Source organism: Lontra canadensis, unplaced genomic scaffold (assembly GCF_010015895.1).
Source record: "Lontra canadensis isolate GAN:19392208 unplaced genomic scaffold, GSC_riverotter_1.0 scaffold7, whole genome shotgun sequence".
Taxonomy (NCBI): Eukaryota; Metazoa; Chordata; class Mammalia; order Carnivora; family Mustelidae; genus Lontra; species Lontra canadensis.
In genome coordinates, this window is record NW_022631001.1 from 29,611,662 (window position 1) to 29,639,392 (window position 27,731).

General features: G+C 38.7%; 2 protein-coding genes and 1 pseudogene across 2 annotated transcripts; 1 reads left to right on the forward strand and 2 right to left on the reverse strand.

Moving 5' to 3' along the window:
- Positions 1-543: 543 nt before the first annotated feature.
- Positions 544-1,539, reverse strand: LOC116864911 (olfactory receptor 52L1-like). The gene has a single exon (XM_032852721.1). The coding sequence runs from the start codon at positions 1,537-1,539 to the stop codon at positions 544-546; it is 996 nt and encodes a 331-aa protein (XP_032708612.1).
- Positions 1,540-9,049: 7,510 nt separating this feature from the next.
- On the reverse strand, positions 9,050-10,003 carry LOC116865406 (olfactory receptor 52K1-like). The gene has a single exon (XM_032853677.1). It carries the CDS (start codon positions 10,001-10,003, stop codon positions 9,050-9,052), a length of 954 nt encoding a protein of 317 aa, XP_032709568.1.
- A 3,732-nt stretch (positions 10,004-13,735) lies between these two features.
- On the forward strand, positions 13,736-27,521 carry LOC116864912 (annotated as a pseudogene).
- The last annotated feature ends 210 nt before the right edge of the window (positions 27,522-27,731 follow it).

Genomic DNA, 27,731 nt, shown 5'->3' on the forward strand with positions numbered 1-27,731 from the left:
TGAGTAACACTCATATTGTAATAAAAACTGTTTATTACTCAATTGTAATAAAAAGTGTTTTTTCACATAGTGGACATTTCAAATGCTTTGAGAAATACTCTCTTACTACAGGGGAACCCAGTGACCTAGAACTCACAGAATTTTGAGAGTTTGAAAACACTAAAACTAAAACCATGCAAAGGTTGGGACTTCCCACTCCTTTACTAGATGATGTTCCATAGTGACCGGGTGGAGGCAGGAAAAAATGGCATATCCAGAGGTATCTTCTATTAATCTTATCTCCAAGTCCCACATCACAAGGAGTAGAGAAATATTGGGATCAAGAGCAAAAAAGGGATGGGGAAAATAATCACAAATCCTGCTATCTAAGTAAACCAATCACTGATGAAGCCAAGTGCCCAGGCAACATTCTTTGCCATCAGACTAGCAGGACAGGAAAGACTCCTCACTGTGGAATGGTCTCTATCCACATAGCCCAGACCAGCCAGGGACTCTTGGCTGTTCCTTTGGCAGCAGCCTCAGAAAAAAATAATGGGAATATGTTCAGAACTGTCCTTTTAGGGAGAAAACCCTCATCACTCTCTGGCGGATCTGCTGGGTCTTCACCCCATAGACAAGAGGATTGAGTGCAGGTGGCACAAGGAGGTAGAGGGTGGCCAGAAGAACATGAACATGATGGGGTACCTGGTGGCCAAAGCGATGAGTGAGGAAGGAAAATATTCCAGGAATATAGAAGATCAGGATGACACAAATATGAGACCCACATGTGCTAAAGGCCTTAAGACGAGCCTCTCTCCCTGGTACCTTCAGCACAGTCTGAAGGATGAGACCATAGGAAATACCAATGGCCACAACATCTAGCCCAACCACAAGCAGGGCCACCACCAACCCATAAGCTCGGTTCACTGTGGTTTCTGAGCAGGCCAGTTTTACCACAGCCATATGTTCACAATAGGCATGGCCTATGATGGTGGCCCGGCAGAAGACGAGTCTCTGCAACAGGATAGGGAAGGGGAGGAGGAGGAGCAACCCCCGTACCAGCACTGCCATCCCAATGTGCCCTATGATCCCTGGATGCAAGATGGTAGCATGGTGCAGAGGGTGACAAATGGCTACATAGCGATCCAGAGCCATGGCCACAAGTACACCTGACTCCATGGAAGAGAAAGCATGGATGAAGAACATCTGGATCAGGCAGACAGTGTACCCAATCTCATGGGCATGAACCAGGAGCACCGCAAGGGTTTTGGGTGCAGTGGAGGAGGCCAGCACCAGGTCAATGCCAGAGAGCATGGCCAGAAAGAGGTACATAGGCTGGTGCAAGGATGAGTCAGTCCAGACGATGAAGATGATGCTCACATTGCCCATTACGGCAAGGAGATAAAGGACACACAGTGGCAATGCTATCCAGTGCTGGCTTTCCTCCAAACCGGGGATGCCCATCAGGAAAAATGAAGGATGGAGTAGCCTCCAGCTTGAATTACTAAGGGCCATCGTCAATGGCTTGGACACAGAAAAGGGAAAAGAAACCAAAATCATGATCTCTCCATTCCTGGTGGGTTATCCCAGTGTCTAGATCTGGCCACCATCTTCATGAGAAGAAAGAAGCTGAAAGTGAAGCACAAGCAAATAAAGTGAGATACAAAGAAGAGAATCCCCTGGTCTTGAGACAATGTCTTTAAAGTGAGACATCCACATGTCTGAACTACAATGGGTCTAGTTTCATTTACAGATAAGAGTAAACACTCTGCTTTTAGAGAGATGTTTAAACTCTACCATTCAATTACTTCTCACTTGGAATGTCCACTGGAAAGGATCCTCTGCAACTCCTCTTGCCATTGCCGAACACTGTAAATCAATCTGTTCTCTTCAAAGTATTCTCCCTCAGTTTCCACAACACAGCAGCCTACAGTTGTTCCTCCTATGTCTCCCATCCCACCCGCTTCTCCATCTACCTCTCTCTTATATGGTGTTGATTCCAGGGTCCCATCCTCTCCTCTCTTCTCTGTTCTGTACATTATCTCTGATTGAGTTCATCCATTTATTAATATTATAACCAATTACATCCTTTAATTTCTTCCAAATCCAGGTTTCTGAGTCAAATACTTTTCTGTAACCCAGATCCATTTTGCATTTATCTATACCTAAATATCTATACCACACGCTCAAGGAATTCAAGATTGAATTAACTTGCTTACTCTTCCCAAATCCACTCTACCTCCTTCATGCTCACAGCTTTGTGAGTTAAATCACTATATGTACCTATTCAACCCAATGTAGAAACCTGAAAGGATCCTTTCTCATTCTTATCTCTCCTCCCTTTTACTTGGGACCAGTTCCTGTTGATTGCACTTTAAACCCTTTTGACCCACTCATTCTTCTCACCCCGCAGTGTCACTGCCTAGTGCACACTCCTAACTTCTATCATGTGGATTATGTCCTTAGATCTCTCTGGCTTTGCTATTAACTCCTTCCTATCCACTGTGTATTCTTAAGGCAGAGGATTATAAAATATAAATAAAATTCACATGTCGTCATGTCACTTCTAAGATTAAAATATTTTATTCCATTTAGTCCATCGAATAAAACTACACATTTAAGACTGGCAAACAAGACTTTCAAAGGCTACTCTTTGTATTACTTTGACTTAACAAATTTCCACATATATGTCTTGCTTGAACTGTTCCAATGTTCTTGGAATTATATGAGTGCAACAACTTACTTTACAAGTGCCTTTTGTATATTCTTTCTTCCTCCTCTTTTATCTGACTTGGTCTTTCTCATCCTTCAAAATTCAAAGTCCACTGGTTACTGTCTCTTCGAAGGACTGATTAACTGTTGGACCACACTAATCATGTTAAGAGCACTTTATTTTGTTATCTTTTTTTGTTCATCCACAATTTTGTTTTATCTAATTATAAAAATCCTTTCAGTGCCTTAATGGTTTGTCTCACATAAAGAACAATTTCTCATTAAACTTCATAATTATAAACTACCTGGTAGAGTCTTCACAGTACAGGAGATAAACATAAGCTTTGTAGGCAGACAACTGTGCTTAAATTCTGTCCCCTTCATATTCAACAAATGAAACCATGGTAGGATACCTAAACTCTCTGAGTATAGACTGCCTCACCTGATGGTAGAGCAAATAATATAAATTTTACTGATATATTATAAATATTAATTAAATGATGTGTATAAATTTCTGGTATATAGATTATTCTATAAATAATGCACAAATTTACACCGAGTTTTATAATCCTACCATGAAAGACAAGTCCATTCTTGATACTTCCCCAAGGTAGGTCCAGTAACTGTGAATAAGACAGTGAGCGGGCAAGATGTTATTACCAATTGGCAGGTCCCAGAGGACACACAGACACCTTTGGACAGGGCTAAAGTTAGCATCCAGACTGGCTGGAGGCCCAGAGAACTAAATCAAATGCCCCAGGGATAGCGGGTTGGGCAGAGAGGCAGAGCAGGGAGTGGCACCTGCATCAGATCAGGTGGCTCATGTCTGTCCAGTGTTGGTCATCACTTCTAAGCCTGTCCACCTTGATGGCTGTCATAGGAAGCTGCATGTTCGGTGAGCTAAGAAAGCTCATATTTCTCTGTAATTTCAGATTTCTCATTCTCACAGGTCAAACTCAGAGCAATAAATTCTTTAGGGGACTCTGGTGAAACTTGTTCATTCCTCCATCTGCTGAGTGTTGGCTGCTAAAAGCTCATAATTGAGTCACTCTCCCTTGGACAAAGACAGCTGACTCACCCACGATTAGTTTTCTTTTCTGAATGCAGCTCTCACCCAATGACCCATTTAAGTACAAATACAAAAACCTGAAGCTCTCTCTTTAGAAACAACATTGAAGAACCATCTCCACTCAAGAGCAACCCCATGGAATCAGCTCAGGCATGTGGGGTAAATAGATTATAGTTTAACTTCTTCCTCTTTTCCAACCTGCTTCCCATACTCCCGGACAGATGTCATCCCCAAGTATACTTAGTATACTTATATACCCAAGTATACAATAAGCTTCCTGCAGGCAAATCTCTGCCTCAGCATCTGTTTCTAGAGAATCCAATCTGAAATGAACACCATCTCTCTCAAGTGAATTAAGCACTCTGCTTCTCTTCTGAGAAATTGCAATAAGTCCATGGATATCAACTCCAATACCACAGCGAGTATGAGATAGGTATTGATTCTCACACAGTCCAGCCAAGCAAGTTTCCAATGAGATGGCTAAGACCTCCTCCATCATAACTCCCTATTACCAAAGAGACCCTTCCCTTGGCCACATCTCTGATAAAGCAGCTACAGTATACCTCAGTGGCCACATTTTCCTTTGGAATAATGTTTCAGTTGCACAGTCTTTTCATTTATCCAGGCAACAAGTATTTAATTCATAGTTGGTGGGAAGCCTCATTTATTCATTCATTCATGCATGCATTCAGTAGGTATTAAATATCTGCCATATCTGTATACTCTACTAGATGATACAAAACAAGCAATATGATAAACGATCCCTACCATCATGGCTCACTGGATGGTATATATTATGTATTTGATTAAAGAAACCTAATAACAGTTATAAGTGTTATAAATTAAAACTACAGGAGGTCAAGCATGTAATAAGAGAAAGTTCTCATTCTGGGGAATGCAGGAAAGCCCTCCTAATTCAAGTTAGTGACCAGAATAATGGGTTAAAAGTGAAGGGAGGTGTGGAGGAGAGGCTGAGGATACAAAAACCCTGAGGTAAGAGGGAAGGGAGCTTGGTATTGCCAACGACTTGAAAAAATCATGACATTTGGGGATGTAGTACTCAGGATCTGAGCCTGGTGTATAAGCAGAAACCATAGGAGATGTGGAACCTGGTGTATAAGCAGGAACCATAGGACTGTGAAAAGTGGAAATCATGAAGATTTTAAGCAGAAGATCGAGACATGAACAGAATCTCATTATCAAATATGCTAGGAATATGCATAAGAGGTGAAGCACAGATGCTGGGAGATGTGTTAGGGACAAATACAGTAATCTCCAGAGAGGTTTGAGGATATGTCATGGGAATGGGTAATGAGGTAAGGATCTTGGGAGAAATAAATCAAGAATATGAAAACACAGAATGTTCAATGGGTCATAAGCATAAATCCTGTAGTCCTGTACCAGGGTAATGGGGAGGGGAGGCAAAAAAATAGAGAATATATCCACTTAGTCATCATTTAATGAAGAAGAGCAGCAAGGAGAGATACCAGTAATTAGGAGTAGTATAGAATGATTTGCATGAATGACATGAACAGCAAAGCACCAGTCAAAGCTTATTTGTTTGCTTATCTGTTGTTCCAGGGGGAAAAAACCCTGAAAATTGCTTCAGGGAATAGAAACAGTGAACTCACAGGGCACCTGGGTGACTCAGTGTGTTAAAGCCTCTGCCTTTGGCTCAGGTCGTGATCCCAGGGTCTTGGGATCGAGCCCCAAGTCAGGCTCTCTGCTCAGCGGAGAGCCTGCTTCCCCCACCCCCCCCAACCTGCCTCTCTGCCTGCTTATGATCTCTGTCTGTCAAATAAATAAATTTAAAAAAAAAAAGAACAGTGAACTCACTATCAAACAAGAGGTATGAGAAGTGTGAAACAATGAATGGTCCCCACTTAATAGGTGGTATAACATTTTTGTCAGAAACAAAAAATGGATATAATGAGAGTACCAGCTTCATATACATTCTATAGATATTAAACAACAGAGACTATGTGTGAAGTTTCTTTTCCTCAAAGGCTCAAGTTACCATGGAGTAATAGCTGAACAATAGGAGATGCTCATATCATCAAGATTTTGCACTAGAGGGGCACCTGGGTGGTTCAATGGGTTAAGCCTCTGCCTTGAGCTCAGGTCATGATCTCAGGGTCCTGGGATCAAGCCCCACATATGGCTCTCTGCTCAGCAGGGAGCCTGATTCCCCCTCTCTTTCTGCCTGCCTCTCTGCCTACTTGTGATTTCTTTCTCTATGTTAAATAAATAAAATATTTTAAAAAAAAAAAGATTTTACGCTAGGGGCACCTGCGTGGCTCAGACAGTTAACTGCATGCCTTTGGCTCAGGTCATGATCCCAGAGTCCTGGGATCAAACCTGTATCAGGCTCCCTGCTCAGCAGGGAGTCTGCTTCTCCCACTGCTTGTGCTCTCTCTTGCTCTCAAATAAATAACGTATTGCATTAATGCAGCATATTCAGACCAAGATAGTTTAAAACAAGTTTAACTAAAGCAGACAGAGAACTCTACACCCATTGGTTGTAAATGTCACTCATCCTCCTACTAAGGAATCTTCATCTGCAATCCTATAGCTACTGTGCATCTCCAGTAGCCCTTTCTTCTACTCCGACCTATGAAGCAGAGATAGGAGAAGAGGGAGGTCTCCGCTTTTTGCCTTGTCTTTGAAGGGGTATCTCTTTGGGGTGTTTTTGTTGTTGTTGTTGTCATTTTTAATTGTGGTAAAGTATATTTAATATAATATTTATATTTTAACCATTTTTAAGTCACAATTCAGTGGCATTAGGTACATTTACAATATTGTGCAGCCATCACCAATATCTGTTTCCAGAATTTTCCCATGATCCCAAATAGAAGCTCTGTACCTGTTATATAGCAATTCCCATTCGTCTCTCCTCTAAGCCCCTGGCAACCTTTGTGCTATTTATGTCTCCATGCATTTGCCTGCTTTAGATACTTCATATAAGAAGAATCATAGAATATATGTCATTTTGTGTCCAGCTTATTTCACTTAGCATAATGTTTAAGATTCATCTATGCTGTAGCATGTGCCAGAATCTTATTTCTTTGAAGGCTGAATACTAACATGTGTATACTACATTTTTGTTAATCCATTCATTAGCTGATGGACACATGGGTTGTCTTTACATTTTAGCTACTATGAATAAGGCTGCTGTGATATCTTCTTACTAATTATATTGAAGATTAATATTTAACAGAGGAAACATGGGACCATTGAGCATGGCATAGAGCAGAAGCCACTTAGGAGAAAGACTGAAGCAGACTTCCCTTAGGGACCATAAGTTTAGCCTTAACCCTCCAACTACACTCTTGACAACCTAGGCTCATATTCTTGTAAACCCTGGTCATTCATAGCATCTCTTTAACCTAATCCAACCCATGTCCCTTTGTTGGCTCTTACCTCCCATGCAGAATTAGTCTCAGTGACTTAAAACCAACATCTATCACAGCACTATCACATTTTATATAGTTTCTATATTTTCAAGTTCATTTCATCATCACACTGAGAGCCTAGAAAATACTCAGGATGAGGAAGAAAATATTGAAGAAAAGAAGAGCAAATGAAGATAAGGAGGAAGATAAATGCTATTTTTCTGCTTGTTCTATGTTTATACACGGCAGTGAGATTACATTATAAGAGTAATCACATTCTCCAGGGCATCTGCACTGTGTCCAAAATACCACCAGTTGAAATTTTTTTTTTAAATGAAATTACATTTGAAAGTTGAGATAGTGTTCATTACAATGATAGCAGTAAAGACAGTAGTGTTAATAGTGATTATGACTGCAATGCTGATTTTGTGACAACTTATTTCCTTTCTTCAATAAAAAGTTATTGAGTGCCTATATCACAATTTGAGATTTATGTATTCATTTAATCCAAAATATGCATATGTCAATGTGACTGATGAGGAAATATGTTAACAATGATACAGTCCATTAAAATAAAATTTATTTATTAAGTAAACATTTATTGAGTGCCTATCTTGTACCAGGTACTATGCTAAGGATACAGTGCAACTCACCACTTAGTAGAGATAGAAGACAGATACTTCAACCAATCATTATATATATATATATATATAATTTTTAAAGATTTATTTTATTTTATAGAGAGAGATCATGAGTAAGAAAAGCAAGGATAAAGACAAGGAGGTGCATCCCCATTAGGAAGATCCCAGACTACCCATGCGTGGAGGAAGCATAGACTTGAGGAACTAGAGAAGGATACTTATGTATATTAGGACCTCATAACACTTAATCAACACTACATACATTGCAAGGTATAAAGGAGGGCACATATTGCATGGAGCACTGGATGTGGTACATAAACAATGAATCTTGGAACACTGAAAATATAAAATTAAATTAAAAAATAAAAATTTTAAGAACACACAAAAAAAAACAAACAAAAAAGGATATGCAGATACTTAAGAACATATGAAAAACATTAAAAAGTGAGTGCCAATAGTAAGAATTAGAAGAAAATGGCCAAAAGAATTACAAATGAAGACAAAATAAACAATAATTAGAACAATAATTATTGCATGCAATAAATTTAACTCAAGGTTTGGCACTTGAGACTAAAGGTGAAGAAATGAAAGAAAAATTCTCATTACTCTCAGAGGTTAAAAATACATAATAGAGTCAGAGAAGGTCATCCAACTCAAAAACAAGATGAAAGCACATGAACTAAAGCACTTCTAGAATCAGATAGAACATGAATATTTTAAAGAGTTTCTCTCATGAACCTGAAACTCAAAGAATTTCCATAGTTTGCCACCCTTATTTCTATGATGCCAGAGTTTTACTGATTGAGAAGGCCTATTGGCTCCCACAGACTGCCTATGTGTCAGTGTCATGATGGTGGGAAGTGGCCCATGTTCTCATATGTATAAATAGGGACCCAGTTCATCTCTCCCTGATCTTCCAAGTCACTTTTTCCAGGTCCACAGAAGTCCTCATTGTTTCTCAATTCCCTGATACATTCATCTTGTCAACACAAGTCATAAACTCTTAGAAGAAAGACATAATCAAAAAAATTACTAGCTTGAGACACCCCACCCCACCCAGTACTTCTGTTTTCCATCCCAATATCTAAACACTATATATGACCTCAGAAGAGATTTCCCAACTTCCAAACACTCAAGAAAACTTTATTTGCTTTTCTTTTGACTGGCCCTATCAGGTAAATAACCTGGGCTGTGGGGCTCCCACCCCACAGGGGAGGACCACCATTGCCCTGAGATCCAGCTGATGAGAACTATACTCAGGTGGGGTCAATCTTCCTGGGCCTTAGCATTTTAAACAGTAGCTCCCGGATCTGTTTGGTCTTGACTCCATAGACAATGGGGTCTAGTGCAGGGGGAAAGAGCAAGTAGAGATTCGCAAGGATGACCTTAGCGGCAGAGGCTGTGGGTGGCCCAAAACGCTGCATGACCACAGAAAGAAAGCCTGGGCCATAGAAAAAGAGGATGACACAGACATGAGCTGTACATGTGCTGCCAGCTTTAGCACGTGCCTCAGGTGAAGGAAAATGAATCACAGTCCTCACAATCTGCCCATAGGAGTAAGCAATAAAGGCCACATCCCCCACACCAAGGAAGATTGCTACAGCAAAGGCATAGAGGTTATCCACAGTGGTGGCCCCACAGGCCAACTTTACTACTGCCATATGCTCACAGTATGTATAGGCAATTGTGTAAGAGCCACAGTAGGGCAGCCGACGGGCCAAGCTTGGAAAGGAGATGGTCAACCCCACACCTCGCAGCATCACCAGGCCTCCAATCTTAGCAACAACAACTGGGGTAAGAATGGTTGCATAATGTAGTGGGTTACAGATGGCCACAAAACGGTCCATGGCCATGGCCACCAGCACTCCTGACTCCATAGCAGAGAATGCATGGATGAAGAACATCTGAAAAAGACAGGAGTGGGAGCTGATAGCTGTAGCACCAAACCAGAAGATGGCCAGCATCTTGGGCAGAGTGGAAAGGGAGAGAACCAGGTCAACAAAGGAAAGCATAGCAAGAAAGAAAAACATGGACTGGTGAAGGCTGCGCTCGGTCCAGATAAGAAAAAGCAGGACACAATTCCCAGTCACTGCCAGGAAGAACATGAAGCAAAAGGGAAGTGAGATCCAAATGTGGGCAGCAGTCAGTCCTGGTATGCCAGCCAAGAAGAAAGTATGTGGGAAGTGATGAGAATTATTGGAAAGAATCATGGTGATCATCTCACTTAGAAGAGTGAAGGGCTACTGCAAAGAAAGGAGGCAAGTTAAATTCAGTGATTGCAAGCTCCAGATATACGGTCCCACTGACAATACTGTCACCATCACTCTACCCCCATAGGTCTCAGTAAACACTCAAAAATAATTTTCAGTTTAGTTAATATTTCTGCAAGATCTTCAAACACAGAAGAGGCAAGTCAGCTTGGTTCCATGGGAAGTGCATTTGTAAAGAAGTTCAGAAACCAGGTTCCAGAATTGAATATCCCAGTATATCTATGACCTGAAACAACTGACATAACCAGATTTAAGTAGATGCCCAGAAACTAAGGTTAAATAAAAAATCCTTCCCATCATGCTCACATTCCCAAGTTCTGAATTCTGGACTGGATTTAATCAGCACTGACCTCACTTGGTCCTTTAGTCTTATATCACTAACCTTCATCTGAAACTGCCAAAAATCCTGACATATGGAAACTCCCTTAGTTTGGAGACATCACACTCCTCCAAACTTCACTTGACTACCAGTTTACAGAATAAATGGTCCCTGATGATTCCAAAACGGATTAGGTTCTTTCCGCAGTTATTCTCCAGCCATTTCACAAATGTGTATCTTGTTTCTCTCCCCAGTATCTCAATCCTGTATCTCCCTCTCCTTCAAGGTAGTGGTGTACAGAGGTAGACACAAAGTTCAGAGTTGTGGTCACCTGTAAAAAACAGAAGCTCTTGGTAGTAACTGTCATGTGAAAGCCAACGAATTCTAAATCATCCCAAATTAATGAGAACAGAGAAAAAATTGGCAGACATTCCCTCCAGTTCCATTTCTCATATATAATCACAAAAAGTGTACAAAATTATTCTGATCTGCAATACATCCTGTGCCCAATACCATTCTTCTGTAGGTTAGAAAACTGAGGTCTAAAATGAAGTAAATAGCTAAGGGTCAAAGATCCATTTAGTGACAGAATCAGACTCACATCAAACCAAGAGCTCACATCAAACCAATCCCCAGTTCCTGAGCTAGGAAGTCATCACCCTCTCTGTGTGTTAGCAGTGACTGCTTCAGGGCCAAGGAAGAACATCCAGATCTGGGTGGCCAAGGGTGGGCAGTAGAGGGATCAAATAGCAGGGCAAATAAGGAACAGTTTAGAGAGTATAGGTCTCTCCAACATCCTCAATACTTCCAGTGACACAGTTCTTTCACATGAAAGAAAAACACAAGGATACAGAGAGACCTAGGTTTAGGGGCATAAGGTAAGTAATTCACATTCCTGGCAGAAAAGATGCAGCTAGGTTGATCTCACAATTCCAATAACAGAAATAAGTGGTCTCAAAGCATGAGGGAAAGGAGCAGAAGTCAGCCAGGAGCATAATCCAAGAAAGAAGAAACAGCACAGCTTAAAATGGCCAAGAATGTTTTGGCTTTTCTCTCCAAGAGAAACTATGTGATTATTGCTCATACTTTCACCACAACCACTAAGGAGACTGCGTAACCTCAGCAGAAAGCATGAGAACTGGGAAGATGGGAGATTAGAACAGACCTATACTTCTAGTATCAAGGAATAAACTCTGGACCAGGAGTCAAGATCCTGATTTGAGGTACTATTTCTGCCATATGTCACCTCTGTGACTTAAAGGAAATCATCTAACCATTTCCAAGCCTTAGCTTCCTCACATGTGTAATGAATATACTAAAACCCATCCCACAGGATCATTGTGAAAACACAATGAGATATAATACATGAAAGTCCTTTGTCAAGAGCTGAAAATAGTAATATCATTTTCATTGAATTAAAAAAATAAATAATGCATTTGGAGGAATCTGCTTATGAGCAACAGAAACTTCAGAGATTCAGAAAAATGTATTTGATTTGACAAAGGATGATATATTCATCCAATGGGTGGCTATTATGTAGTAGTGACCCAAAGACACATAGTCAAAAATACCATATCCTCTTCAATATTGTTCCCCTCTTCCTTCCTAACCACACACTGTTCCCCGCAGCACCCCCAGGGAATACTGCTGTGTGTTGGTGGTGGGGGAGGAGGGCTTGAATGGTGTCAAGAAAGGTGTTTCTGACCACCTTAGCATCTGCTTCATATTATTCTCAAAGCTGCCCATCTTTAAGCCTCAGCCCACATTGTGGAACATGACTGTTATCTTCAGAACAGTTGAAGAAATAATTACCTCTAATGCCCCTCAGGACCTAGCAAGTGTCCCTCATTATAACCCTGGTGCCTCAAGGAAAAGTCTGACTCAGTAAGCTCAGCTCCTTTACTTCCATCAGGGAAGAAGGTTAAGGAAGGTAGGGGGTCCTGGAACCAGAAGAATCCAGGGCACAGATTGAGATGTCTCCATAAATGTTTCCCTATGACTCACCCTGTGAGCTTCAAAGAGTAACAGACTTACAAATAGCTTACTATTGAGCCAGGACTAGAAAGATGTTTGCCTGCTTGGGAGGAGGTAATTCTCACACACCTGACCCCTCCCTTGCCTGGGTCCATATAACACAAAAGGTCCAAATAGACTTTTGATGATCTACACATCATCAATATTGGTGGTATTTTCAATTTTTCCCAGTGATATCAAGACCATGCATCTCCATCCCAGACAGTCTATCGGATTATCCAAATCTGGGAAGGTTGGTGAAAAGTTAATTTGTGGATGAAGCCTGGATGTCTCTCTCTTTCTTGGCCCTATGCTTGGTCATTACTCACCAAAGAGCTGCACTGTTTAACCTACAGAAGGATGAGAAGAAGTTAAGCTACCAGTCAATTTCCAAGAACAGAGTATTTAATGGACAGCTTTTCGGGCATTGCCTATAGGGATCCAAGATGAAGCTCCCACCACCCAGACACCAATTAGTACTTCTGCCTCTTCTTCAGACAAAGGTTTAACAAGGTCTCTTCTTCTTACTGGGTCTCCAGGGAACATCCCCAGCAGGGAATATTTTGAATCACATACTCCAGGGTACCATGTCAAGAGAGGATCCAGAAACAAGGTAAAGCTTCCTGCCATGGTGAGTGGGACTGCCTGATTTTCTGGCCTAAGCAAGATCTGATCTAGTGTGAGTGAGGAAGAAGGCAGGGATGGGGAGGACCAACACCAGGACCAACATACAATATTACCTAAATGACCCTCCCCCCATGACGTAGGTGGAACCATGAGAGGAAGAATGGATTATAAGTAGAAGACTTTATGAGAAAGGATAACCTGCCAGGGAATAAGAGTGAAGATAATATCAAATGTCTGAACTCAAAATGGTAGGTACAAGTGTAGGCCAAGTCTTGACAGTACTACCATCCATATATTATCTCACCTTAGGTGAAATTACCTACAACTCTGTCCCTACTTAACCAATTTCTTGACATTTGATTCTCATCTCAGCCACCAAAATCACTCCTGAAAATGGTGCCATGTTAATCTATGGGAGGATATTCAAAATTATGAAGGATCTAGATTGAGAGGGAGTCAATGGATTAAGAGGGATTCAAAAAATTGAGTGTGTACAGCTTACATAAGAGAACACTTGTGGTGACATGCATGATTTTTGATAGATTCTTCAAGTCTAGGAAGAAAGTCCCTGCAGGGGAAAAATTATTTGTTTTATAAAGCCAAAGGAGGGGGACAAGAACAAACTCTACAAATTTATAGCTCAAGACTCAGTAAGACCTGTGTCTTCAGAATGATACTCCCTTACCAGAAAGACAAAGGGCAACAAAGGCTATATGGAAGGCAAGAGCACCCAAATGAGGTCACCTCTTTCTGAGAGCCATACTCTAAGGGTATCAAACCAGTCCCAGAGGGAAGAAGAAGACATAGCTGGTGTCGTTTCAGGTAGAGCCAAGATTAGGAACCCTAACATGAAACACTCAGTTTCCTGACAGAGAAGACAAATTAGGTAACAGTGAGCTTAGAGCAGAAGATACCATCATTTCTCTGAAACCACAGAGAGAGGTATTATGAAGCAGAAAATACTGACCCAGAACCCCAGTGGAGGAGGAAGGAGTAGGCAGAACAAGTAGCAAGAGCAATACAAAGTCCAGTCTAATAGGCACTGGTAACAGACACAGAAACTCAGGCCCAGAAAATAAAGAAAAGTCTCAGAACCAGAACTCTAGATTAGTGTGACTATGGACTCCTTGACTGAAACTCTGAACCTTCGCCTAAAGTCAGAAATTGTGTAAAATATCGAGAGAATGGAATGGGCTAAAGCTTCACAAACAGTCAATAGGGCTGGGATCAATAATTTGTATCAAAAAATATGTTTTCTGAGTTCCCCCTTAAGGTTGTGGAAGGCAATTCAGAGATTTTAAACATGGCCAAGTGGAAGATATACATCAAACTAAGGTGAAGCATCACCAAAGGCAAAGCAGAGGCATAGGCAAAGATTTGTGGCCACACCATGGAGAGATGGGAACACCTTGGAGAGAGAGCATCTAATTATACCTGAGGGGATCAGGGAAGGCTTCACAAATAAGGCAACATTAAAGAAGAAAGTTTAAGAGTGGAATAGAATATTCCAGAATGACTTACTAGCCCAAAAAGGAACTCCAAATTCATAAAGTGTGGAATTTTGGATGAACAGCTAAAAGATCAATATTGAGGGAACAGTGCAGAGGGATGAGGCTTGAGAGGAAGGAATGTAGTAAGTAGATTTAGAACGGTTACTCCCAGTAAAGTTCAGGTGATGTTTTTCTTTGATAAACTATGATGTGAGCCAAGTCACCAAGCTGCACATTGTAGCTTCAGCTATCAGTAGGTCTTTTTGAACCTATGAATAAGTGATATTATTGCCTTGCAATAATCTCATTAATCTCATTAGATAGTATCAAATTCATAAATATTTTGCTGGTGGACAGGCACTGGGGTTTCATAAATCTACCCATTACTATTTCATAAGAGAAACTCCCTGTTTTCCATTGCCTGTAGCTCTTGAGCTAATAAAAGCATGGATCAAGACGCATAGTCATCAAATCTTAGCCAGTTCATTTTCAAATTTTCATTATACTACTGAGTCTGAATGATATGGATAAGGAGATACCCTTTAATCTGTAAGGGGTTAGAAGTTTTCTTTATAATCTGAACTGGAGAATGTGAGCCACATCACTCAATAATATCATAAATCTTAGAATAGAATATACTTCCATAGTACTTATATAGAAAGGTAAAAGAATAAGCTCTTTTACAAAAAGTCACTATCAGCCATACTACCGTATCTCTAAAATTTCTTTAAGACATTATTAAACTCATCTTCTCTGCTACATGCTCTTAGCTTTTCTAATGATCCTTCTTCTTTTAGAACTTGTGTCAGGTTCTTCTTAATCTTCACCAACCAGTCTGAATTTGTTTTTCTAAATAACCTCAACACTTACATATGTACAAGTTTTAATATCTGATTTCCAGCCTCATGAACAACTTTGGGCCCTTCAAGGAACAAATGCATAAGGTCAATCTTCAATAAGAGAAAGAAAGTGAAAAACAAATTAATATATAAATACACCTCTAAAAAAGTCTAAATGATGATTTGGGGTTGATGTCCACTGGCAAAACCTCAGTAGTGAATATCACCCAAGAAAATAATGTAGACTAAGAAGAGATAGGTTGAGGAAAGAACACAGGGAAGTACAAGCATTAAACATAGCACACAAAAAGAAAATTCAGGACACAGAAAATATGCAGCATTGAAGTTGAATTAATAAGAGTTGATTAAAGTAGCTGGATTCTATACTAATATTTTTACTATATGTTAATATATATAATGGAGTACAGAGAGTATGGTGTTATAGCAGCAGAGAGAAAAAATATTCAATATAACATTTGTTAACATCATTATCAGCCATCAACTCAGAGTTATGAGGAATAAAATAATGGATAAAATAGGCACAGCTCCTGCTCCCACAGAGTGTAAAGCAATGGAGAGAAGAGACACATAATGGCAATTATAATGCTATCCAAAGACTGATAAAAGGGGAAGTTTGGAGCATTATGGTAGTACACAGGAATGGGATCTAAAAAAGACCAGGAAAATCAGGAAAGGCTTCTTAGAAGAAGTGATACTTAGGTTAGAAGCCAAAGACTAGTAAAAGTTACCCACATGAACATTAAAAAAAAAAATTCATGAAGAAAGAAAAACATCTCTGGATGTATTTGAGAAACGAGGTTCAAGAAAGAGAAATACGAAAAACTTCCCATTTGATTGAATAGTGTGAAGTGTGGTGGGTACACAAGCAGACTACACAGATCCCTCTTCAAGGAAGGACTTTCTGCCAGCTGGTAAGAGAGCAGACATCCTCCAGCTGTTATTCTTAGGGACTCCCTTGGGTATCGAAAGCCCAAAGTCACACCCACCCCTAAGAAGACCCCATTCAGTGACAGTGGATATGACAGCTGGGACACTTTGGTCTTCTGTGGATTAAACTGGTGGGCACAGTTCCCTACTTTGAGTTAGTTAGCTGAAGCTTTGTCATGCATGCATTACAGTTTGATTTAACAGATATATTCAGAACAGTCCATTCTAAAACAAAAGAATATGTATTCTCAAGTGCACATGGAACATTCTCCAAAACAGATCACATGTTAGCCCACAAAACAAACCTCAACAAATTCAAGAAGACTGAAATTATACCATGCATATTTTCTGATCAAAATGCCGTAAAACCAGAAGTCAAACACAAGAAAAAATCTGCAAAGACCACAAATATATGGAGGTTAAATAAGATGCTACTAAACAATGAATGGGTTAACCAGGAAATTAAAGAAGAAACTAAAAAGCACGTGGAAACAAATGAAAATGAAAATACAATGATCCAAAACCTCTGGGATGCAGCAAAAGTGGGTTTTTGTTTGTTTGTTTGTTTTGTTTTTTTGAGAGAGATCACAAGGAGAGAGAGAGAGAGGAGGAAGCAGGCTCCCTGCCTAGCAGAGAGCCCGATGTGGGACTCGATCCCAGGACCCTGAGATCATGACCCAAGCTGAAGGCAGAGGCTTAACCCACTGAGCCACCCAGGCAGCCCAGCAAAAGTGGTTTTAAGAGGGAATTTTATAGCAATACAAATCTACTTTAAGAAACAAGGAAAATCTCAAACAACCTAAACTTTCACCAAAAGGAAATAGAAAAATAACAAACAAAACCTAAAACCAGCTAAAGGAAGGAAATAATAAAGTTTAGAGGAGAGATAAATGATACAGAGGGATGCCTGGGTGGCTCAGTCAGTTGAGCAGCTGACTCTTGGTTTCAGCTCAGGTCATGATATCAGGCTCCTAGGATCCAGCCCTACATTGGGCTCCCCGCTCAGCAGGGAATCTGCTTCAGGATTCTCTCTCTCTACCCTCCCCATTCTCACTTTGCCCCTCCCCATGCTTGCTCTGTCTCTCTCTCTCTCTCTAAAATAAATAAGTAAATCTTTTTTTTTTTTTAAAGAAAGGATCTGTACTTGAGGAATTAGGGAACACTCATGAAAGAAATCAAAGAAGACACAAAAAGATGGAAGACCATTTCATGCTCTTGGATTGGAAGAACAAACATTGTTAAAATGTCTATACTGCCTAGAGCAACCTATACTTTCAATGCCATTCTGATCAAAATTCCACTGGTATTTTTCAAAGAGCTGGAGCAAATAATCCCAAAATTTGGATGGAATCAGAAGAGACCCCAAATCGCTAAGGAAATATTGAAAAAGAAAAGCAAAACTGGCGGCATCACATTACCTGATTTCAAGCTTTACTACAAAGCTGTGATCACCAAAACAGCATGGTACTGGCATAAAAACAGACACATAGTCCAGTGGAACAGAGTAGAGATCCCAGATATGGACCCTCAACTCTATGGTCAAATAATCTTCGACAAAACAGGAAAAAATATACAGTGGAAAAAAGTCTCTTCAAGAAATGGTGCTGGGAAAACTGGACAGCTATATGTAGAAGAATGAAACTCAACCATTCTCTTACACCATACACAAAGATAAACTCGAAATGGATAAGAGACCTCAACGTGAGACAGGAATCCATCAGAATCATAGAGGAGAGCATAGGCAGTAACTTCAATATCAACAACAGCAACTTCTTTCAAGATATGTCTCCAAAGGCAAAGGAAACAAAAGTGAAAATGAACTTTTGGGACTTTATCAAGATCAAAAGCTTCTGCACAGCAAAGGAAATGGTCAACAAAACAAAGAGACAACACATGGAATGGGAGAAGATATTTGCAAATGACAATACAGACAAAAGGCTGATATCCAGGATCTATACTCAAACTCAACACACACAAAACAGATAATCATGTCCAAAAAATGGACAGAAGACATGAACAGACACTTCTCCAATGAAGACATGAAAAATGGCTATCAGACACATGAAAAAATGTTCATCATCACTAGCCATCAGGGAGATTCCAATTAAAACCACATTGAGATAACACCTTACACCAGTTAGAATGGCCAAAATTAGCAAGACAGGAAACAATGTGTGTTGGAGAGGATGTGGAGAAAGGGGAACCCTTTTACACTGTTGGTGGGAATGCAAGTTGGTGTAGCCAATTTGGAGAACAGTGTGAAGATTCCTTAAGAAATTAAAAATAGGGGCACCTTGGTGGCTCAGTGGGTTAAAGCCTCTGCCTTCAGCTAGGGTCATGATCCCAGGGTCCTGGAATCGAGCCCCACATTGGGCTCTCTGCTCAGCAGGGAGCCTGCTTCCTCCTCTCTCTGTCTGCCTCTCTGCCTACTTGTGATCTCTGTCTTTCAAATAAATAAATAAATAATCTTAAAAAAATTAAAACCAAACATTTAAAAAAAGAAAATAAAAAATAGAACTTCCCTATGACCCTGCAATTGCACTACTGGGTATTTACTCCAAAGATACAGATGTAGTGAAAAGAAGGGCCATCTGTACCCCAATGTTCATAAAAGCAATGGCCACAGTCGCCAAACTATGGAAAGAACCAAGATGCCCTTCAACGGATGAATGGATAAGGAAGATGTGGTCCATATACACTATGGAGTATTATGCATCCATCAGAAAGGATGAATACCCAGCTTTTGTATCAACATGGATGGGACTGGGAGAGATTATGCTGAGTGAAATAAGTCAAGCAGAGAAAGTCAATTATCATATGGTTTCACTTATTTGTGGAGCATAACAAATAACACAGAGAACATAGGGAGATGGAGAGGAGAAGGGAGTTGAGGGAAATTGGAAGGGGAGATGAACCATGAGAGACTGTGGACTCTGAAAAACAATCTGAGGGTTTTGAAGGGGCAGGAGGTGGGAAGTTGGGGGAGCCAGGTGGTGGGTATTATGGAGGGCACATATTGCATGGAGCACTGGGTGTGGTGCATAAACAATGAATTCTGTTACACTGAAAAGAAATTAAATAAATAAAAAGAAATGATATAGAAACTGAAATAAATAAATAATAGAACAGATCAATTAAACCAGGAGATAATTCTTTGAAAAAAAAAAAGTCAATACAATTGCTCAACCTCTCTCCAGACTTACCAAGAAAAAAAAGAGAAAGGACTAAAATATATAAAATCACAAATGAGAAAGGAGAAATAACAACCAACACCACATGAATATGAATAATTATAAAAGAATATTATGAAAAACTATATGCCAGCAAATTGGACAACTTAGAAGAAATGGATAAATTTCCAGAAACATATAGACTACTAAAACTAAAACAGGAAGAAACAGAAAATTTGAACAGACAGATAACCAGCAAAGAAATTGAGTCAGTAATCAAAACACTCGCCACAAACAAAAGTCCATGTCCAGATGGCATCACAGGTGAATTCCACCAAATATTTAAAGAAGAGTTAATACCCATTCTTCTCAAACTATTCCAAAAAAAAGAAAGAAAGAAAGAAAGAAAAGAAAAGAAAAAAGAAAAGGAAGGAAAACTTCCAAATTTATTCTATGAGGCCAACACTACTCTGATGCTGAAATTTGATAAAGACTCCATTAAAAAAGAGCACTAACTATATAGGTCAGTATCCCTGATGAACATAGATGCAAAAAGTCCTCAAGAAAATACTAGAAAAACAAATTCAACAATACATTAAATAAATCATTCACCAAAATCAAGTGGGATTTATTCCTAAATTGGAAGTGTGATTCAATCCTCACAAATCAATCAATGTAATACATCACATTGATAAGATACAGGATAAGAACCATATGATCATTTCACTAGATGCAGAAAAAGCATTGGACAAAGTCCAACATCTATTCATGATAAAAACTCTCAACAAATTAGCTTCAGTGGGAATGTACCTAAACATAATCAAAGGCCATCTATGAGAAACCCACAGTTAACATCATCCTTAATGGGGAAAAACTGAGAGCTTTTCCCCAAGATCAGGAAAAAAACAAAGATGTCCTTTCTCACCACTTTTATTCAACATAGTATTAGAAAGTCCTAGCCACAACAATCAGACAACAAAAAGAAATAAAAAGCATCCAAATTGGAAAGGAAGTAGTAAAACTTTCACTATTTGCAGATAACATGATATCATATATGGAAAACCTGAAAGAACAACAACAAAGAAAGAAGGAAGGAAGGAAATTCTGTCAGCTAGAACTGATAAAGAAATTCAGTAAACTTGCAGGATACAAAGTCAATGTACAGAAATCTGTTGCATTTCTATACACCAATAATGAAGCAGCAGAAAGAGAAATTAAGGAAATAATACCATTTACAATTGCAGCCACAATAATAAGATACCTAGGAATAAATCTAACCAAAGAGGTGAAAGACCTCTGCTTTGGAAACTATAAAACACTGATGAAAGAAACTGAAGAGGACACAAAGAAATGGAAAGACATTCTATGCTCATGGATTGGAAGAACAAATATTGTTAAAATGTCTGTACTACCCAAAGTAATCTCTACACTTAATGCAATCTCTATCAAAATACCAATGGCATTTTTTACAGAACAAGAATAAACAATCCCAAAATTTGGATGAAACCACAAGTCCCCAAATACCCAAAGCAACCCTGAAAAAGAAAAGCAAAGCCCAAGGCATCACAATTCTAGACTTCCAAGTTCTATTACAAAGCTGTAGTGATCAAGATAATATGGTACTAACACAAAAATAGACACATAGATTAAGAGAACAGAATGGAAAATCCATAAATAAACTCAAAATTATGTGGTCAATTAATCTTCAACAATGCAGAAAGAATATCCAATAGGAAGAAGATGGTCTCTTCACCAAATGGTGTTGGGAAAACCAAGACAGCAAGATTCACAAGAAAGAAACCGGACCACTTTCTTACCCCAAACACAAAAATAAATTCAAAATGATTTGCAAATGACATCTTCAATAAAGGTTAGTATCCAAAATACATAAGGAACTCATAAAACTCAACATCTAAAAAAAAAAAATCCAACTTAAAAAATGGGCAGAAAACATGAACAGATGTTTTTCCAGACATAAAGATGACCAACAGACACATGAAAATATGCTTGACATCATTCATCATCAGGGAAATGCAAATTAAAACTACAGTGAAGTATCACCTCTTACATGTCAGAATGGCTAAAATCAACAATACGAAAAACAGCAAGTATTGAAGATGTGGGGGAAAAGGAATAGTAGTTCCTTTGCAGTAGTTCCTTGCAGTCCAATACTGCATTTTTGGTGGGAATGCAAACTGGTGCGGTCACTCTGAAAAACATAAGGAGGTTCCTCAAAAAGTTAAAAATAGAGCTACCTTATGATCCAGCAACCACACTACTGGGTATTTACCCAAAGAATACAAGAACTAATTCAGGGGGATACATGTAGCTCTATGCTTATAGCAGAATTATTTACAATAGCCAAGATATGGAAGCAACCCAAGTGTCCTTCAATTGATGAACGGATAAAGAAGATGTGATATATATATTCTTTTTTATGGCCGAGTAATATTCCATTGTATATTACTCGGCCATAAAAAAGAATGAACTATTGCCATTTGCAATGACATGGATGAAGCTAGAGTATTATGCTAAGCAAAATAAGTCTCAGAGAAAAACAAATACCACGTTTTGCTCATATGTGGAACTTAAGAAACAAAAGGGAAAAAATAAGACAGAACAAAAAACAGACTCTTAATTATAGGGAATAAAAAGATGGTAACAAAAAGGGAGTTGGCTTGGGGATGGATTAAATAGGTGATGGGGATTAAGGAGTTTAGTTGTTGTGATGAGTGCCGAGTGATACACGGAAATGTTGAACTACTATATTGTATACCTGAAATTAATATAACACTGTATGCTAACTACCTGGAATTAAAATAAAACTTAAAATGAAATTTTTAAAAAGAGAAAGTAAATGGCTAACCTAAAAATTTTTTAAAATTTTAAATGACAGAGGGACCACATAATAGGGCTCTCCATGGGACTTGGGGATGAGTATTTCTATTCCTTGAGCCAAGCTTGACATACCTGTAAGATCACTGCAGGCCATTTGGGGCTATAGCAAAAAAGGCACCATGCCTTGATTCACACAGGAAAAAAGATTACAGAGAGTCTCATGGAGGACCTGGGGAGTATCCAAGAAGGTCTAGGGCAACTCTAGGCTCCAATCTATGCAAAAGCCCAGGCCCCAGGGGAGAGGAGAAATTGTACTCCTGGCAACAAAGGCATAAAAGATAGGTGTAGCCAAGAGAATAGAAGCAGATACAGAAGACAGTTCCATTTGGAAAGGATCTCTATAGGACCTCCTAGCAGGGAATAACCAGGGGCCAAGGGGAAGGAAGGGGAGGGAAGGGTCTATTTTCTGGTTCTGTGTTTGTAGCTCTGGGTTCTGGTTACCCTGCCTCTCTTTCTCCCCATCTTTTGCTTTCTCACTTTTCTTCCTTCTTTTGATCCTCTGACTTTGGCCCTCTTATTCCTCAAGATCTTCCTTAAAGAGACAAAAGCCTGAGGTCTGGAAAACAAGTGAGAAAAATGATACTGAGCAATCCTCTGGACATATTAGAGGAGCAGAAACCCATGCCTAACAAAAGAGCAACCAAAGGCTGCCTCTCAGAGCCTGACACTGGGGAAGCATGCTGTCAAAGCAGAAAGGATGGTGCCAACAGGAGATCCTCCCATTTAACTTATGGATCCAAGATCCTGAAAAGAGATTGTGATTGAATATACCCATTTCTGATTTTTTTAATCAAAAACTAAAAATAGACATCAAATCACCAAAACTAATAGAGACCATTCATCAGAAAAGCATTATCCAGTAGCACACTGAAGGGAAAGTTCTAGAGATATTCTACTTCAAGTCTAGACCTAGACACAGATATTGACTCTCGCTGTTTCCTACATTGTTTAGAAATGTATAAACATTTTAATACGATGCAAACTTACAATAGGGGCACCTGGGTGGCTTAGTTGTTAAGCATCTGCCTTCTGCTTGGGTCATGATCCCAGGGTCCTGGGATCGAGCCCCACATCGGGCTCCCTGCTCAGCAGGAAGACTATTCCTCCCTCTCCCACTCCCCCTGCTTGTGTTGCCTCTATCCTGTCTCTCTCTGTCAAATAAATAAATAAAATCTTAAAAAATAATAATAATAAATTTTTAAAAACTTACAATAGTAAAACTTATCTAATTGTGGAAAATATAGTCTACCAAAAAAAATGTGAAAAAGAAAATTTCCTAAAAAACTATTAGCTTTGGAAAGCAATAGTGTAAAAGAGCTATATTTTGGAAAGTGTTTTAAAAAACAATAGTCATCAGGAGGTTTCTTAGGTAACAGTAGCCAATTAGGAAATATGAAGAGAGACAAAAGTAATAGTAATAGAAAAAATTCCAAAAAAAATCTATGACAAAAAAAGAAAAACATATAGATTTCTGAATGGAGAGAATCAATGGATAAAGACATCAACTCTTCCATAATCAATTTGTATTCTTAAATGTAATATTCCAAAAAAATAGCATTTATTTTAATATTAATTTAAAACTTTTTTTTGAAGTTATTACTAAGAATGTCCCCTATCATGTGGTAAATACATGATTCAATTGGTGGTAACACTAAAAACAGGAAAGATTGTCCTGGGAGGCAGTCATTTTTAAATATAGGCTGAAATTTAATATATGAACAAAAAAGGTCATTCAGAATAATAGGAAAAAAGAAGTCTCATTTATTGAATGATGCTGAGATAATAGTTTAACTATTAGTGGGGAGAAATTAATTTAGATACTTTTTCACCCCATGTGAATTTTCTATTATTGATTGATTGATTGATTGATTGATTTTAGAGAGAGAATGGGGTTGGGGAGAGAGGCAGAGAAAGAAGGAGAGAGAAATTCAAGCAGACTCCCCACTGAGTGTGGAGACTGACCTGGGGCTCAATCTCACAACCCTGAGAACAGACCTGAGCCAAAACCAAGAGTTAGACACTCAACTATGCCACCCAAGCACCCATGAAATTTCGAATTTTTTTAAAATGCTAAGTTAAAATAAATTTTCATAAAGAATATGCTAGTAAATATTTATTTAAAAAAATGGATTTTACATCATTAAAAGTTTAAAAGTCACAAAAAAATAATAAGTAGAGTTTCTTATGACTACATAAAAGTTTGTGTATGCATGTGTATAAATCATTTTTTAGAAAAGACAGACTTTAATGGAAAATGAATTGAAGGACATATTTCCAGAAAACTCAACAGAGGTAATATCCTTAAGATATAATGAAATTTTAAAAAGTTATAGAGAAATCCATACAAACAGTGAGCATTTGAAAAACATTATTTCATTTAATACTGTAAATTGCACATAAAGACAAAAGAGAAAATTAGTGAAGAAGCAGATAAGTGGAAAATAAATCTTTGAAAATGTCAAAGTTCAAAAAAAAAAAGAAAATGTCAACAGTCACTCAACAGTGAAGTGAAAACTGAACCAAAATTGAAATACCAATTTTTACTTACTCTATTAATAAAGATTTTTAAATTAAAATTTGGGATGTGATGAAATGGATGGATGTGGTGACATAAACACAGTCCCAAGCAAACTTGTAAATGTATGTATACATAAAGTGCTACAGTGTATCTATGAAGCAACATTTTAGTATACATCAAGAGCACTTAAAATACCCATATTTTCATACAGGGGCAGAATAACTTCTTGAAAAACAATCTGGCAATATCAATCAAAATCTTTGTTTTTCATTTCACCCCCCCAATTCAGTCAGAAATTACCCTATAAATTACCCTATAAATAAACTTACACATATGCATAAAAGATATATGAACAGTACAGTTAGTACATAATTTTTTATAGTAACAAAATCCTGGAAACAAACTGAAAGTCAGAAGTTCTCATTAAATTATCCATGTGGTAGAAAATCATGTACAGTGAGGCATATCTAGTTTGTGATATGGAGCAGTCTCCAAGATAATTAAAAAAGAAAAGGAAAGGAAACAAAGGCTAAAGGTATGTTTAGTATGCTAACATTTGCTTTTGTCTAAATGTATATTCTTATTCATGCAAAAACTATCTCTGGAAGGATTCCTAAGAAAATGGGTTACTGGCTGCCTCTGGTGAAAAGGAAGGGATTTAGGAGACCCAAGCATAGAAGTCTTACTGTCTGTTGTTTATATTTTTTTTAAATTTTTTATTTTTTCAGCGTAACAGTATTCATTATTTTTGCACCACACCCAGTGCTCCATGCAATCCGTGCCCTCTACAAAACCCACCACCTGGATTCCCCAACCTCCCACCCCCCGCCCCTTCAAAACCCTCAGATTGTTTTTCAGAGTCCATAGTCTCTCATGGTTTACCTCCCCTTCCAATTTCCCCCAACTCCCTTCTCCTCTCCATCTCCCCTTGTCCTCCATGCTATTTGTTATGCTCCACAAATAAGTGAAACCATATGATAATTGACTTTCTCTGCTTGACTTATTTCACTCAGCATAATATATTTTTTTATTTTATTTGACTTTTAACCATGTACATGTATGATACTTAAAATATTACAGAAAATAAAATTTTAAGATGGCTATGTTCTTTTTATGTATCACTTCTGTATCATTTTAAAAATTCTACTTAAAGGAAATAATCTGAAAATAAGATAGTGGTGAGTCAATTATGGTACAGCCAAATGTAGAAATATAAAATAGTCATCCAAATTAAGATTCTACCTTACTTTTAATGATAATGGAAAATTGTGTTTTATTTATTCATCTGTGTCATAAATTTTTACTGAGTGCCTACTTTATGTCCTAGAACACAATACTAAAATACAAAGGCAAGATACAACATTATCCTCATATAATGATATAAACTGCTTAAATATAAAATGGAAAAATGGTAGGAAACCAAATATTAATAGTTGTTATCTACTAGTAAGAAGATTATTCTTGATATATATGTATTTGAACATGCTTATTAGATACACAAGGGTAATGATAAATGGTTATTCCAATCCTTATGTTTAGAAAAAAATTTGGCTTGTTTTATTACTCTCCTGTGGAATATTTCCAGGAGAAAAAAAAAAAGTCACACATGAAAGAAACTGGATCATTGCTGGGAGAGTGCATTATGAGGACCCTGAGCTGAAGTTTCAAATGCAGTCTTCTTCCTATTTCAGTTTTATGGACAGACACTGAGAACGGAGCACCTATACCACGGATCCCTCTACTAGAGTTACTAACCATTCCAGCCTCCAGATTTCCCACTTCATCCTCATGGAGCTCCCAGGCATTCATGAGTGGCAGCACTGGCTTTCCCTGCCCCACCTCTGCTCTATTTCTTAGCTCTTTGTGCCAACCTCCTTGTCATGATCACCATCCAACATGAGGCCACACTGCACATGCCTATGTATTCTGGGCATACTGGCAGTTGTGGACATGGGGCGGGGCACCACCATCATGCCAAAGATCCTGGCTGTCCTCTGGTTTGATGCCATGGCCATCAGTCTCCCTGAGTGTTTTACTCAGATCTATGCCATCCACTGCTTCTTGTGCGTGGAATCTGGTATCTTCCTCTGTATGGCGGTAGACAATATAGTCATCTGTCACCCCCTTCCATAGTCACTGAAGCTTTTGTGATCAAAACCACAGGATTTGTGGTGCTCAGGAATGGCCTGTTTACTATCCCAGTATCTGCACTGGCTGCCCAGCAATACTACTGCTCCAAGAATGAAACTGATCACTGCCTGTGCTCTAACTTGGGAGTCACCAGCCTGGTTTGTGATGACATTACTGTGAACAAATTTTACCAACTGATTTTAGCATGGGTCCTGATTGGGAGTGATACGGCCCTGGTTTTTTCCTCCTATGTATTAATCCTTTGCTCTGTGATCCGGTTGAACTCACCAGAAGCAATATCAAAGGCTCTGGGTACCTGTAGCTCCCACCTCATCCTCATCCTCTTCTTCTACACAGGTATCATTGCACTGTCTGCCATACACCTTGCAAAGAAAAAGATCCCCCTGATCCCTGTACTCCGTAATGTGCTGCACAATGTTATCCCCCCAGCACTCAATCCCATGGTCTACGCACTCAGGATTAGGGTTAGGGTTAGGGCAATTTGAAGCAATTTGATAAAATTTACTGAAATGTTCATAAATGTTCATATTCTTTTATCCAGTAATGCTATATTTAGAAAAACATCCAAAGGAAATAGTCTAAATGTAAGCAAAAATGTATTCAAGAAAATTCATTAATACTAATAGAAAATGAAAACTGTTTGTATGAATTAACTCTAACTTGCACATATTTGTGTTTTACATGTCATTTTCATA

Coding starts and splice junctions, on each gene's coding strand:
- LOC116864911 (XM_032852721.1), bottom strand. CDS start 1,539: ATGATTTTGGTTTCTTTTCCCTTTTCTGTGTCCAAGCCATTGACGATG.
- LOC116865406 (XM_032853677.1), bottom strand. CDS start 10,003: ATGATTCTTTCCAATAATTCTCATCACTTCCCACATACTTTCTTCTTG.